This window comes from Pistacia vera, unplaced genomic scaffold (genome assembly GCF_008641045.1).
Source record: "Pistacia vera cultivar Batoury unplaced genomic scaffold, PisVer_v2 Contig724, whole genome shotgun sequence".
NCBI classification, from domain to species: domain Eukaryota; kingdom Viridiplantae; phylum Streptophyta; class Magnoliopsida; order Sapindales; family Anacardiaceae; genus Pistacia; species Pistacia vera.
This window is the reverse complement of record NW_022196584.1, coordinates 98,852-113,621: the sequence shown is the minus strand read 5'-3', so window position 1 is coordinate 113,621 and position 14,770 is coordinate 98,852. Positions and strand designations below refer to the sequence as shown.

The 14,770-nt window shown below is 38.4% G+C and overlaps 1 protein-coding gene and 1 pseudogene across 1 annotated transcript; both read left to right on the top strand.

The window, feature by feature from the left end:
• Window positions 1–8,035: 8,035 nt before the first annotated feature.
• LOC116114861 lies at window positions 8,036–9,209 on the top strand (annotated as a pseudogene).
• Window positions 9,210–12,142: 2,933 nt separating this feature from the next.
• LOC116114860 (gibberellin 3-beta-dioxygenase 1-like) lies at window positions 12,143–13,816 on the top strand. Its single transcript, XM_031400999.1, has 2 exons — window positions 12,143–12,660; window positions 13,180–13,816. Exons 1-2 carry the CDS (start codon window positions 12,143–12,145, stop codon window positions 13,814–13,816), a joined length of 1,155 nt encoding a protein of 384 aa, XP_031256859.1.
• The last annotated feature ends 954 nt before the right edge of the window (window positions 13,817–14,770 follow it).

The window sequence follows — 14,770 nt, the reverse complement described above, 5'->3', positions numbered from 1 at the left end:
ACACTAGCAAGTCTCTGCTTGATGCTAAGACACGATACAACCAACTTGAAAAGCTTGCACTCGCTCTTATCACCGCTACAAAGAAGTTAAGACAGTACTTCCAATGTCACCGAATTTTGGTCTTGACTTCTTACCCCCTCAAGAAAATCCTTCACAAACCTGACTTCTTAGGGCTCATTCAATGGACAATAGAGCTGAGTGAATTTGACGTCTCCTTCCAACGCTGCACCATTATCAAGTCTCAAGTGCTAGCTGACTTCATCGTTGATTTCGCACCCAACACTTCAAATCAAGTTAAGATGAAGTTCTTATGTTTGACAAACCATGCATCGTCTAAATGGATCCTACTAGTAGATGGTTCAAGCAACGTCAACATCAACGGCTATGGGTTAAGACACGTTCTCGCTTCTCCGAAATGGGACATCATACAACAATCTATACGATGTAGCTTCAAGGCAACCAATAATGAAGTCGAGTACAAAGCATTGATCATCGGTCTCTCCCTCGCAAAAAAAAAAAAAAATAATAAATAAATAAAATAGGCGTTAAAAAACTTGAAGTTAAGTTTGAGTCACAATTAGTGGTGAATCAATTTTAGGGCTCTTACCAAGCTCGAAACATAATGACCCCTTACATCAATTTAGCCAAAAACCTCCAATCGACATTCGAGGAGATCGTCATCACTTAAGACCTAAGGTCAGAGAACACTCATGTTGACACATTGACTAACCTCGGCTCGGCTCTTCAAGTTTCAACACCAATAACGGTTCCATTGATTCACCTTCAAACATCAGCTATAGGGATCGAATCAACCAAACTGTCACCAGTCGGCCTAGGCGAGTCATAGATGACACCCATCCTCCACTACTTGGAGAATGATGAGCTTCCAAGGGACATAAATGAAACACGTCAGTTGAAGGCCAAAGTGGCTCAATTCGCCATCCATGATGGTCATCTACTCAAAAGATCTTTCTCGAGTCATTCCTCAAGTGCATAACCCCCGAGGAAACAAAGTTCGTACTCACAGAACTCCATGAAGGCGAGTGTGGCAACCACGCTAAGGGACGTAGTCTCGCCAATAGGGCACTCACGACTAGCAACTATTGGCCCAACAAGCTATCTAATTCTGCCAAATTCTCTAAGCATTACGATAATTGCTAACGCTTTACTTAGGTATCACACCTTCCTCCCGAACAGCTCAACTTCATCCTCATCCTTTGGTCATTCATGAAGTGGGGATGGACATAATGGGAAAACTTCCAACCGCACCACAGCAACATGTCTTCATATTGGTACTCATTGGCTACTTCACCAAGTGGATAGAAACCGAAGCCTTCGCCCAAGTTAAAGACCGAGAGGTGAAGAGTTTTGTATGGAAAAACATCATATGTCGATTTGGCCTACCGAAGGATATAGTCACCAACAATAGCTCCCAATTCATAAGCTCTAACTTCCAAGACTTCTACAAGATGTGGGGGATTAAGCTAAGCTTCTCCATTCCACGCTACACCCCAAGCAAATGGACAAGCTAAGTCCTCCAATAAAACGATCATGCAGACAATGAAGAAAATGCTCTAAAAAGCCAAGGGGGCTTGGGTAGATTGACTCCTTAAGGTATTATGGTCCTACCGCACCACGACTCGATCCTCTACGAGAGAAACACCTTTCTCCCTAACTTACAGTTCAAAAGCAATCATCCTCGCGAAAGTCTTAGTCCCCTTGGCTCAGCTCAAATGGATGGATGATGACAACAACTTTGTCGTAACCTTGACACCACAGATGAACTAAGGTATTAGGCCCTCATTTGTAACGACATCTATAAACAAAAGATGGTTCAACACACAACAATAATGTCTGAGCCAGGGTCTTTAAGGTTGGCGATTGGGTCTTATACTAAGTGTTTTGGAACACGAAGGAAATAAGAGTCGATAAACTCAGTCCCACTTGGGAGGGACCATCCAAGATCACCAAGGATGTTGGAAAAAGAGCCTACAAGCTGCAAACTCTAGAAGGCGAAGACATCAACAACAGTTGGAATACAATTCACTGAAAAGTCTATCACTTTTGATAGGACCCTTCTCGGCTCTATCACTCATAGAACTTAGGAAATTTTCATCAATAATAGAGGTCAGGGTAGGCCTAGCCATCTTCCCTAATTTGTTTAAGTAAACTCTACCCTAAGGCAAATTTATGTTCTTTTTATTCATTAATAAATCAAGGCATATTCAGTCTATTTAAGTATTATGTAATTATTGTTTATGAAGTATGCCTTAAAGGCTGCAAAGATCATTCATTTCATTTATGGTTAAATGTCTCGCACATCTAATATTTCAAAAAGCCAAACATAAACGAACACTTAGGGAATATAGACATAAAAATGGGGTCTCGCCCCTTGATAAAACAAGATGCTAAGCATCAAAGTATGTTTACATCAAAAGGTGCACTCGGCACTCCTACAGAAACAAATATAATCTAAACCCTTAAAAAATAAGGAACCAAGCTAAGTCTTGATACCATTATCTAGGTTGTTAGTCGGCTCTGCCCCATTTTTTGGCATTGCCTGATCACTCGGCTTTGCAAGAGAATCTCGTATAGATTGATCAATTGTTTCAGCCCTATCTTCCCTTGGCGAAACCTCAAAGCTAACCACCCCTCCTTCTTGTGGCGTCAAGTCGGCACTACCTTTTCCTTGCACACCTCGCTCACCTCCCGCCAAATTTGCCAGGTAAGACTTGTATAGCTCAATCTCATCCTCTAGGTCCCACTTGTCATGCTTCCCCTCTTGAAACTTTTCCATCAGCTCAACGCGGGTCTTAAGAATGGCTTTAGTAGCCACGGACTCTAGCCTCGCCATCAAAGCAACTCTCTCAACCTTTTACTCTACCTTACCAGCTTCAAGCTTCTTTAGCAAAGAAAACCCTTCAACCTCCTGTTCCATCCGACTAGATTCCAACTTGGCCCAGGGATGCTAGAGATTGAACTTGACAATAGCTTGGCTTTCCCGTAACTCCTTCGTTTCTCTAGCTTTGACCAACTGCCTCCGCAATTGGGAATTGGCATTGGCCAAATATTGGTTCTACTTTTCTTAGGCAGACATTAACTTCTTCAAATGCATTCCCCCTGAGACTGTCTACAGTTAATAAAGAACACCCAATGTAAAATATGAGACTTAAAGAAACCAAAACGATGAAGTTAGGATTTACCTGAAACAAACGAGTAAAGAACCACCTGGTTGCCTGAGAAACTCCTATCTCGCTCAGACGGTGATCATCTTCAGGCAACAATGGGGAATCCATCAACCTTCCTATGAAGGATGGATCTGAATAGGCCGAAGCAATCAAGGGAATGACTATCCTTACAGCTTTCTCATCCTCAAGGATAACCTCTTTCTAAGTCAACCCCAGCCCTTGAGATGACTCCTCTTCTTTGAAGGCTCCACCTTCTAAGTGTGGGCTGAAAGGAGCCGGGCGAGGCCACTTTGAAAGCAACCAAAACATTTGCCACTATCTCGGGTCTCTTCCTCTTATTTCCCTTCTTTACTCGATGCTTTTCATGAACTTCTTTAGCACTCAACACGTGAAATGTTCCCTTCATTCTCTCCTCTGCGAGAGAGAATTCTTCAGGAGTTAGAGGATGGACAGTAGACTTACCAAAGATAATGAGATTGTAGTACCGAACCAACAGAGAGTACAGCAACAGCCTTAGTGGTGGAAAGGGGTACCTTCTCGAATCCTACCAATATGACTCCACAAATGGCAATTCCTCACTTTTGGCTCAGATAACACGTGGCAGTAATCTTGCTCTGCCTCAAACAACTCCAAGATCCTCTAAGTCCTCTCCTCAGCAAGTAACCTTAGTATCGCTCAGTTATAATTTAAGTCTAAAAAAAAAAAAAACAATGAGATTCAGTAGTCCACCAAACAACACAAATGCTACAATTACTCACAAGTCGCCTACCAAAAGAAAGGAATCTAGTCGACTCCACCATCTATGGATACTAACTCCCCTCTCACAAAAAAGTACGCATCCTTACATTTCTTGTCATTTGTCTTAAGCCCTATCACCAGATGCCTCCTATCATGTCGAAGCATAAAAAGGTATCGACCCTTCTCTTTATCATCCTTCTTCAGGTAATAAGAATAAAGCAAAACCATAGCCCCAAATCCCATACGAAGCCTAATGCATATACATTCTAAAAACATCAGCAGCTACCACACGTTCAGCATCAGTTGGCTAGAAGCAATCAAATAATGGTTCAACACCTCCCGTACCAACCTCAAGATAGGAAAATGCATACCCTCTACAAGCATTTGCTTATATACATTGATCTAGCCCAGCATGGACTAGTCCACCCTCTCATACCCCATGGGAGCTCGAATATCTATCAACTCGGGGATCTTGTAGAGGTACCTTATCTTCAACTTCCGTCCCGAGTCAGACATGAAAGAGGGTTATCAAGCAGCATGCCACCTCCCAAGTGGCTCAACTCATCCCCATGGCCACCGCTTGTAGATAGTGCCTCTTCCGTCCCACCAACATGCTCCGCCTCAGGCTCACTTTCAATTTCACAATTTACGCTTGAGTTTTTGCTACTTGAGTCCCTATCGCTTGACACGACACTTGGATTTCTCGACATATGTCTCGAATGAAAAGCTATATTTATAGCCCCAGATGGGGCCGGCTCGACAGACTCAGGAAGTGCGACGCCAGTTGGGCAATTATCATAATTGTCTCCCTCAACCATGATCTCACGACTCAGCTTGGCACCGTAATAATTCTGCTAGCTCCAAACTCAACTCAGAATGATTCGTCTAGTTATCGCTGGGCTCAACCTCTCCACTAGATTTCTTAGTTCCAGTTCCTTTAACCCTATTTCTTCCCTAGAAAATCGAAAACCACCCCAAAACGCAAAAACCGCTAAGAAAACCGCCTTCCAACAAAAATCATGATTTCTTCCTCAAAACAAACCTAAACTCCTCCAAAACCAGTCCCAAACACTTAGAACTTGTGGAAAAACACGAGTAGAGTAAAAGGCAAGTAGAAAAACCAAGAAAAAAAGATATTTGACCATGATTTGTCACAAGAAACGCCGAGAAGGCACTCTCCTTTCACTACTCTGAAACTTTGCCTTTTAAATGGAAATGACGAAGGGGAAACAACGGGACGCCTAAATATATCCTCTCTCATTTTTAATGAAATGCCTTGCCACCAGCGCCACATGGCAGGGGCTTAGTGGAACTCAAAAAGTGGGTGCACAATGCCCAAATTTCTTTAGCATCCTAGCCATACATGTGTTGTCTAAAGTGAATTCACAATGTGAGATTGACACTACTTAGCTCTGCTACATGATTTGAAACCGCATCGAGTCAACACCTCCTTGCAAAGGAACTTCAAGTTAACGTTCAATGAATGAGGGCCAACGTAACTCGAAAACTCATACAAAGTCCCATTCGGCACGACAAGCCTAACGGTACCACAAGAGTACTCACCAACCCACTGGCTCAGCTACCTTTGTTCTTAGAGAAACGATCCATCGCCTTCCGTTTGGTTCTATCGAGGAGTTTCGCGAAACTTTGCTCGCTATAACTGATCAATAAGGTGCCAAAAACTTCTTCATAAGGCAGTCAACTTGCCTCGTCTGACTTGACCAAAATTATCTTTATGTTGCCATGATTCTCCCAAGGCTATCTAGTTCGGCCACACTTTGCCATGTAAATATTTCCCCAAAGCCATTCGACTCGGCCAAGTTTCGCCTTACGAAGACTCTTTTGAAGTCTTTCAATTTCGTCAAACTTGTCCGTCTTGCAAATTCTCCTAACGTCATTTGGCTTTGCTGAAACCGTTTTTGCCTTGCCCAAACTCCGCTCAAGACGTTTGGCTCTATTAAACATATCTTCGCCTTGCAAAGAGTCTCCGAACCTCTTTCGGCTCGATCACCCTGAACAAAAGGTTAAAAATCATGACAATATTGATTTTTATCCTCGTGACAAATGGAAACTACTCTAGAAAGTTAAATACCCCTTAACTTGCAGAGTGCGGGACAAACTGTATGGGCCAAAAATAGTGTTAGGCCTGACAAGGCTTAATAGACTAGACAAATAGATTACAGCCCAAGGCCTTAGCCCAATTCTGGTTAGGCATATGCTTAAATTCACGTTGTGAACTGCCAACTCTATGAGTTGGGCTACTCTACAAGTTAAGCTAAATTGGGTCTAGCCCATAGCAATCCATAAATAGGAATCAGAATCCTATTCTATTTCCACTTCTGTCAAGAACTCGAATCTTACTCAAAGTGTTAAGCTTAATCTAATAAAGGCAAGAGATCATATCTTCTTCCTAAGTGGAACTCCTCTAATAAGTAGGACTCGGAGTCCTACTAGGACTCCAGCCCCTTAGGTTCATTATATAAACAGGGGCAAACCCTCTCAATATTCATTCAGAAATCGTCTGTAGCACCTAGCTCACAAAGTTCTTGCTCCCAAGAACCACTGCATCATTCCAATAATCCTTCCTACCCTCAACCCTCACTAAATACCCTCAGTCTTGCTGACTTTAAGCATCGGAGTGTCTACGACAGATACCACACTGGTGTTTATCTAGCCTTCACGTTCTCTTTTCTTCTTTGTGTAGGTCCATCAAGTTGTTAGTGGCACTACTCTCACAGGATTCGTCCCTTTCAAATTGACCATAGATTTTATTGTCTACAATTGTAAAAAATATATTACTCACTTATATATATAAAGATTGACTCACAAACCAATCTCATAAAATCTCTCTCACAACTCTAACGTGGCAACTTGCAATTGGTTAGGCAGAAAAATTCATCAAAAACCAATTGCGAGCTACCACGTCGGGGGTTGTGAAAGAAAGTTTGTGAGATTGGATTGTAAGTGTAGTATTGTTATATATATTTATATACACACACTTACAGCCCAAACTGTGGCACTTCTATGCTTATTCCTTCGTAAGCAAATTAAAATCTAAAAAGAAAAAAATCTTAAATATAACCGGTATATATCTTGAATTTTACTTCTGTGTTTTTCATCCAGACATTGACAAATTGTCGCACACAGCTTATACATCACCGTGTCATGATGACCGGATGGAAACAAGTCAAGATGGCGGATGAAGTACAGCCGATGTTGTTGAAACCCTTTGATCATGTTATATTCCTTGAATTCTGATAGTCATATGCCTTGACATTAAACTTCTAGTGATGTCTACTTTTAGCTTTGATCACGCTACTTATATAAGATTTCTTATTGTATTCATATGCTTATTTCAATGACACATATTCCGAGTGTGCGTCCTTTAATTCGGTGTCATGAAGCAAAACAAATAGGATCAGTAATTTTTTGCTCCCATTGTGATGAGACTAAATGTTTGATCGCAATAACTCAAGAGAGAGAGCTACCACAATGGATTTATGTGATCTAGAATCTTCTTGTAATTTTTTGCTTCCGATATTAATTAATTAATTTGACTAAATGGTCCAACATAATGCGTCATCAGGACAAGATTCCCTTGATTATTTTCTCCTTTTTTTGGTCCAATGTTATGTCAAGGAACATTAGTTTATCACTTCAGTACCACTAGCTAATAATTGATAAATAATAATAATAATAATAATAATAAATTTTCTAACATACAGAAAGGGTCGAATTAATGGTCCCTAAGAATATTACAATATCTTGAAAATTAATTCATAGAAGATACGGAAATAGGACTCACATGCACCAAATCAATAATACACATCTAGCTACCAAGCTATAATGGTATTAAATTCTGATAGATGAAAAAAATTGAACCAACCATCATCATTTATTTGCAAACACAGAAAATGTTTGAAATTTGATATGAATTTATTCTGTTTGGGAAAAAAAATGAACCAACTATGATAAAGAAATTGTCCCATTAAATACACAAATGACCCATAATTCTAAATAAAGAAGGAGCTCAAGTACATGAAGGTGAAACAATTAATACACAAACAACTTCTTATTCCATTACTTTTCTGCAAACAAAGAGAGAAGAAATGGGTTCTGAATCCTCTCTTAGACTTCCAGTCATATACTTTACCAAGCCAAACCTGAAACCATGTTCTCCTGAGTGGGATTCAGTGAAATCCCAAGTCACAAAAGCAGTGGAAGAATACGGTTGTTTTGAGGCTTTGTTTGACAAAGTTCCTGGAGCTTCGGAAAAGCATTTTTAAGGCAATGGAAGAGCTTTTAGACCTGCCCCTCTAGACCAAACTTCGAAACCTTTCCATGGCTACGTTGGGCAATACCCTCAAGTGCCTCTATATGAAAGCATGGGCATTGATGATGCAAACATCGCTGAGAATGTCAAAAACATGACTAATATTTTCTGGTCAGAAGGAAACGAAAATTTCAGGTGCATAGCTTCATTGTTTCTGTTTACTTTAAAAAGAGAATTGACGAAACACCACCCTCCACTGTCAAGATATTGCTTATTATTTCTGTATAATTAACTACTCTTGATTCATTTCTAATCATGAAGTCATGGGTTTGAATCAAGAGGGATGCACTATGAGCCTTACTATTTAAGGTGGATAAGAGATCAAAGGACAATAACTTGATAGTTGCTGGGGTGTTTCAATTGACCTCTTACTTTAATTCTTGCATCATAACTATGCAGTATGTTTCAGAGCAAGTATCACAATTAGATCAAACAATTAGGAGGAGGATTTTGGAGAGTTATAATCTGGAGAAGTACATGGAAGAACACATCGACTCAACGAATTACCTTTTTCGAGTCATGAAATATGAAGGACCTCAAACTACGGAGACACAGCTTGGGCTACCTACTCACTCAGATGTGGACATGGCGACTATACTGTATCAAAATCAAGTTGATGGGTTAGAAGTGCGGACCAAAAATGGTGAATGGATCCAATTGAAACCCTCTCCGGCCTCTTTCACTGTGAGAATTGGAGACTCTACGTAAGCTGCTTCGAATCTTTATTTTTCAATTTACTTAATTATCCGCAAACTTGAATTTGTTGCTTTCAGGCATGGACAAACGGGCAATTGTACGCTCCACATCATCGAGTGATGATGACAGGAAACCAGGTGAGGTATTCTGCAGGGTTGTTTTCAATGCCCAAGAAGCGGCCAGAAACTTTGAGCTGCTTCAATCTAATGTTATGTTTCCTTAACATTAGGGGTTTTGTAACACAGTTCCGTTGACTCAATTAGTGTTACATAATTTTAGTTGCCAGGCCAAGATGACCGCCTACGGTAGCGGACAAGCTACTTTCGGTGAGGCCCAGATGGCGGCATGTTGAGCGGACCGCAATTGGTGGTAATTCCATTTCTCAGGTTTTTTTTTTAATCTAATTTGAGGTTTTTTGTTGTTTTTATCGTGGGTTTTATGATTATTTAGAATCTATGAATTCATGATTATTTGATAATAAATAGCAGGGTAAAATTGTTTTATTGGTAAAAAAGAATGATATTATTAATTTTTTTTTTCTTTTTTTTTTTTTTTTACCAGTGTTTGAACCAACTTATATATATCTCAACTAATCTTTTGAGGTCCTGAAGTAAATGACCAGTAAGTCTCCTTAGTGGTCACCTCTATTAGTGCCTGAGAGACTTGAACTCAAAAACTCATATTGGACCTCTTTACTCTTTTACTATCAGCCACCCAATGGTGGTTAAAATGATTAATTAATTCAGAAAGTGATAAAGAATGATATTATATCAGAGATGTATGGACTCTAACATAAAGGTGTTCAAAACTAGTTAACCGAACCAGTTAACCGATTTTGTGAATCGAACCGGTTAAGGGAAAAATCAGCTTTTCGGTTAACCAAAAAACTGGTTAACCGGTCTTGAACCGATTTTAATTTTATATTTTATATATTTTTTAATTTAATATTTTTGTAATAAACCAGTTTTTTTATTTAATATTTTTTATAATAAACCGGTTTTGGTTAACTGTTTCTCATATTCTCCCAAACCGGTAACCAAACCAAAAATTTGGTTTTTTAATTTCTTTTAACTGAAACCAAACTGGTTTTTCAAATAATTGAAAATTCGGCTTGGTTATCAATTCGGTTCGGTTTTTGCATTTTTTTAAACACCTCTACTCTAACATTAATATTGTGAGAAAATCTAAAATACAAGTTAGGTAGTACCACAAGTCACTTACATACTGTCACCAATTAGTTTTATTTAAAAATCAAATAATACATCTGTTATATTTATTACATTATTATTCTAATTTTATCGAGATATATCACGGTTTGCTACAACCAACCGCAAATCACCTCCATCATGGCTACCGCCACCGTCACCCTACTTTCCGAGTTACCCAATTTTTATTTTTATTTTAAAAAATGCAATCAATTAAATCTGGATCCATTTTTCCATTTTACTATCCTCTTATTTTCAAATTTAATTTCTCACTTCAAACTAATTTTTTATCTTTTTTGGGAATACCTGAAGAAATCAACTGAAACATTTTTTAAAAAAACGGAGACATAAACATGACTAAATCAGAAAAACATTAAAGTTGTTTTGTTGATATTTTTCTGCTGTGATTTTAAGAATTGCTAATTCTGTAATCGTATGATGTTTTATCGCTCATTGTGTCTGTTGTTGATTAGGAGATTTGTTCATCATGTGCGATAATTTGGCCACTAAGAGAGGGGTTGTTATTCCGCTCACATGACTGTCGGCGAGCAGTCAAGCCTGCTGCAGCTGCTGTTATGATTTCTTCAGCCAAGCCTGCTGCTATGATTTCTTTCCGGTGCACCACCAACCGCCAGTGGGCTGAATGTCGCTTCCCTGCCGCGCACCAACTGCTCCCTTCATTTTTCTTTGGTTGGAAATCAAGAGAACTTAGAACCACTGTGCCATTTCTAATGAATCTCACATCGGAAACATATTGGGAAGGTCTTTGACTTATAAATGAGAGAATACCTCCACCTAATAGGTTAGCTTTTTAGGTGTAAAACTCTCAGCATGTGACAATTGATATTAGAGTGGACCTCGTCCGTCTTTCGATGTCCCACCAAACCCTCATGCACGGACATCCACACGAGAGTGAGGTGGACAAATAAGCATGTGACTTTCCTTAAGGCCCAAACCCAAGAATTAAATAGGTTTTACAAGTGATTGTGAGTCCACATGAGAGTGAGATAAATAGAGTAGGCAAAGGCCCCCACCTGTAACGAGGGTATCACAAGATTGGTTGGGAGAGAATGTAACGAATCCCACATTAGAAACATATTGAGGAGATCTTAGGCTTATAAAAGGGAGGGAGTCTCTCCACCAAATAGCTTAGCCTTTTGGGTGTGAAACTTCCAACCCATGACACATTACTTTAATCTTAAGCTTTATTTCCGTGTAGTCCTCCATTTCATGATTTAATTTAAATTGATCCTTATTTTATTTATTCATTTTCAAATAAAACTTACAAGTGTCAATTAATGAATGGTTGGTGGCCCCAATTCAGCATTCTAAGGATATCTCCCTTGTTGTGTAGATTTTCTCTGATATTGTATGTTTCTAAAATCAATGGTGAGAATTTTTCATTTATGATAGTTAGGAGCGACAATATATACTTTGACCTCAATATGTATATCTAAGTATTTTAAGAATATTGTTATATAGAAATTTGTATATATCCCAACTTTCTACTGTCTCTTTTCTTTTTTCTTCTTTCTTTTTTTATAACTAGGATGTCCAGGCTAGTTTGGACATACCTCAATTAGTTCCTAAGGTCCATTAAATATTTTACAAGTCTAATAGATCAGATAAGTCATAAATGTGGTAGATGATCACTTTGTAGAACTCAAACACAAAACCTCTGGATAACTTACCTAGATAGCTAAAATCTTGTCTTCCGACAATAACGATAGTAGTTAATTTTATAATGATTATCATAACACTTGAAGTTTGTAAGAAAAAATTGTACAAAAATTTAGAAACTCAATATCCTTATACAAGATCACCTTCTTGAATGCAAAGTCAGATTCTTTTAACTTTTTTTATCTCTCTCAGCTCTTTTTCTCTACATCTCTATAAATATAATCCACAAACCTTCATGTCTCTCATCTCATTTTCCCTTAACCTTATCCTCTAATTCTACTTTGCCATCCGAGATTTTCATCATGGTTTCAAATCCTGAAACTCCAACTCCGCCTTCAAAACTCTCTGATGCATTGAAAAGCCACTCTTTCCACCTCCACCATGAATATCTTGACTTGACCTCACTCAAGGAATTACCCGATTCCTATGATTGGACTGATGAGCTAAACATGATTCCTGCCGCCACCGGTGGCGGCAACTCTGCCATCTCCGAAGCCATGCCGGTTATCGATTTCAATGACCCTGATGCCCTTCAACTCATTGGCCATGCATGCAAAACTTGGGGGGCTTTTCAAGTCGTAAATCATGGCATCCCCTCTTCCCTTCTTGATCAAACTGAGTGTACGAGTAGAGACCTTTTCTCTTTACCAATTGAACAAAAGCTGAAAGCTTCTCGTTCACCTGATGCCATTTCGGGTTACGGATTGATTAGAAGTAATTCATTTTTCTCTAAGATTATGTGGTCTGAAGGGTTCACTGTCCTTGGATCTCCACTTGATCATTTTCGTCAACTTTGGCCCCAAGATTATACCAAACACTGGTAAATTAATTAATCAAATACGTTCATCATCTTTCTTGTGTTATCTTATTCTATTTTCTTCTGTATTTCATCATGCTTGCTATCAAGTAGTTTATCATCTCATTAATATGAAAAAATATTATTGAAGTTTTTTATTTAATTTATATAATACAATAAATTATTTTTATTTTTAAGATAGTACTGTAATTTAAAAATAAATTGTAGATTTTATAAAATAAAATGTGTAATGCATATTTCTTTTTTATTTTTCTATTTATATTATTTTCATATTTTTAAACTAGCCTATATAATTTTTTTGTCTTTTTTTTTTTTTTTTAATAATATCTATGGCACTGAAAGGATATTTATGAAGAAAAAAATTAATAGAAGTGGGTAGAATTAGAAAATAAATTTTAGTACTAACAAAATTTTCAACTATACATAAAAAAATTAAAATAAAATAAAAAAGAAACCAATGGTAGCTACTGTTACTTTCTCTTAAATTCATGAATATAATAGCATTTGTTTCTGTTTTCTCAGTGAAGTCATTGAAGAATACGAGAAAAAGATGAAAAGGTTAGCAGAAAAACTAATGTGGCTTATGCTAGGTTCACTGGGCATAACCAAGGAAGACATTGATTGGGCTAACCTGAATAGTTATATCCCGGATGCTTCCTCAGCATCACAAATGAATCATTATCCGGCTTGTCCGGATCCAGACCGAGCCATGGGTATGGCTGCTCATACCGACTCCAGCTTCCTCACTATTGTCTATCAGAACAACGTCACTGGATTGCAAGTCTTGAAAGAAGGAACCGGGTGGGTCACTGTCCCGGTGATTCCGGGTGGGCTTGTGGTTAATATAGGGGATCTGCTTCACATATTATCAAACGGGTTGTACCCAAGTGTGCTCCACCGAGCAGTGGTGAATCGGTCCAAAGCTAGGTTTTCTGTTGCCTATTTTTATGGGCCACCAGCCACAGTCCAAGTCTCACCGTTTCCGAAGCTAATTGGGCCAGGTCATCCTTCTCTCTATCGGCCCATTACTTGGAGTGAATTCCTTGGCATCAAAGCTAAATGTTTCAATGAAGCACTATCATTAATCAAAGTTACAGAGACTCCTCCAATTGAATGTGTTGATGCAAATGATGATAGTAATAATGTAGAAGTTGCTTAGTTAGGTACAATGTTCAGGATGGGATCCTCATTTAGGTATATTTATGTTGTACGTATATCAAAAAACTATCGGGTTAAGTTTTCATTTTTAGACTTGAAAATCAATAGATAATACAATAATGTTATAAATACAATATTGGGATCTCAACTTTATATTTTATTCATGTGACAGTTGGTTTAAAAACATCTCTTTGATTAAAAATAATGAGATAAGTGACTATAGATGCAAAAAATCTACCATCATGAAAATAGGGTCTGATCCCGTGAGGTTGAGGTCACTAACAATCTGCTAGACCTGCACACATGAAAGGGCAAGCGTGAAGCTTCCAAAAAACACCGGGGTAGTGTTTGCCGTAGGCACTCCGATACTTAAGTCAGCAAGGCTGAAAGAGATTATTTGATAAGAATTAAGGAGATGAAGAATTACCAAGAGTCTTGTTGGAAGTTAGGACTACGGCGAAGGCATCGGGTTCTTAAGAGCAAGAACTTAGGAGCAAATAGATGGTTTTAAGTAGTGTAGATTGACTATGAGATTGCATGTCTAATAAGAGGGCAAACCTCTGTTTTTATAGTGAACACAAGGGGTTGGAATCCTAGTAGGACATTGAGTCCTCTTTTTTGGGAGATAATCCCTATCAAGAAAGAAATATGATTTCTTGATCTTATCAGATTAAGTTTAATAGTTTAAATAAGATTTGGAATCTTAGTAGGACACTAAGTCCTATTTTGGGAGATAATCCCTATCATGAAATAGATAAGATTGCTTGACCTTATCAGATCAAGTTTGATAGTTTGAATATGATTTGAAATCTTAGTAGAAGAGGAAATAAAATGGACTTCTGATTTCCTATTTATAAACTGTTGTAGGCTAATAGGCTGAAACCCAGTTTAGCTTAACTTATAGGATAGCCCAACTCTTAGAGTGGGTAGTTCACAAGGTGATTTTAAGCGTAGA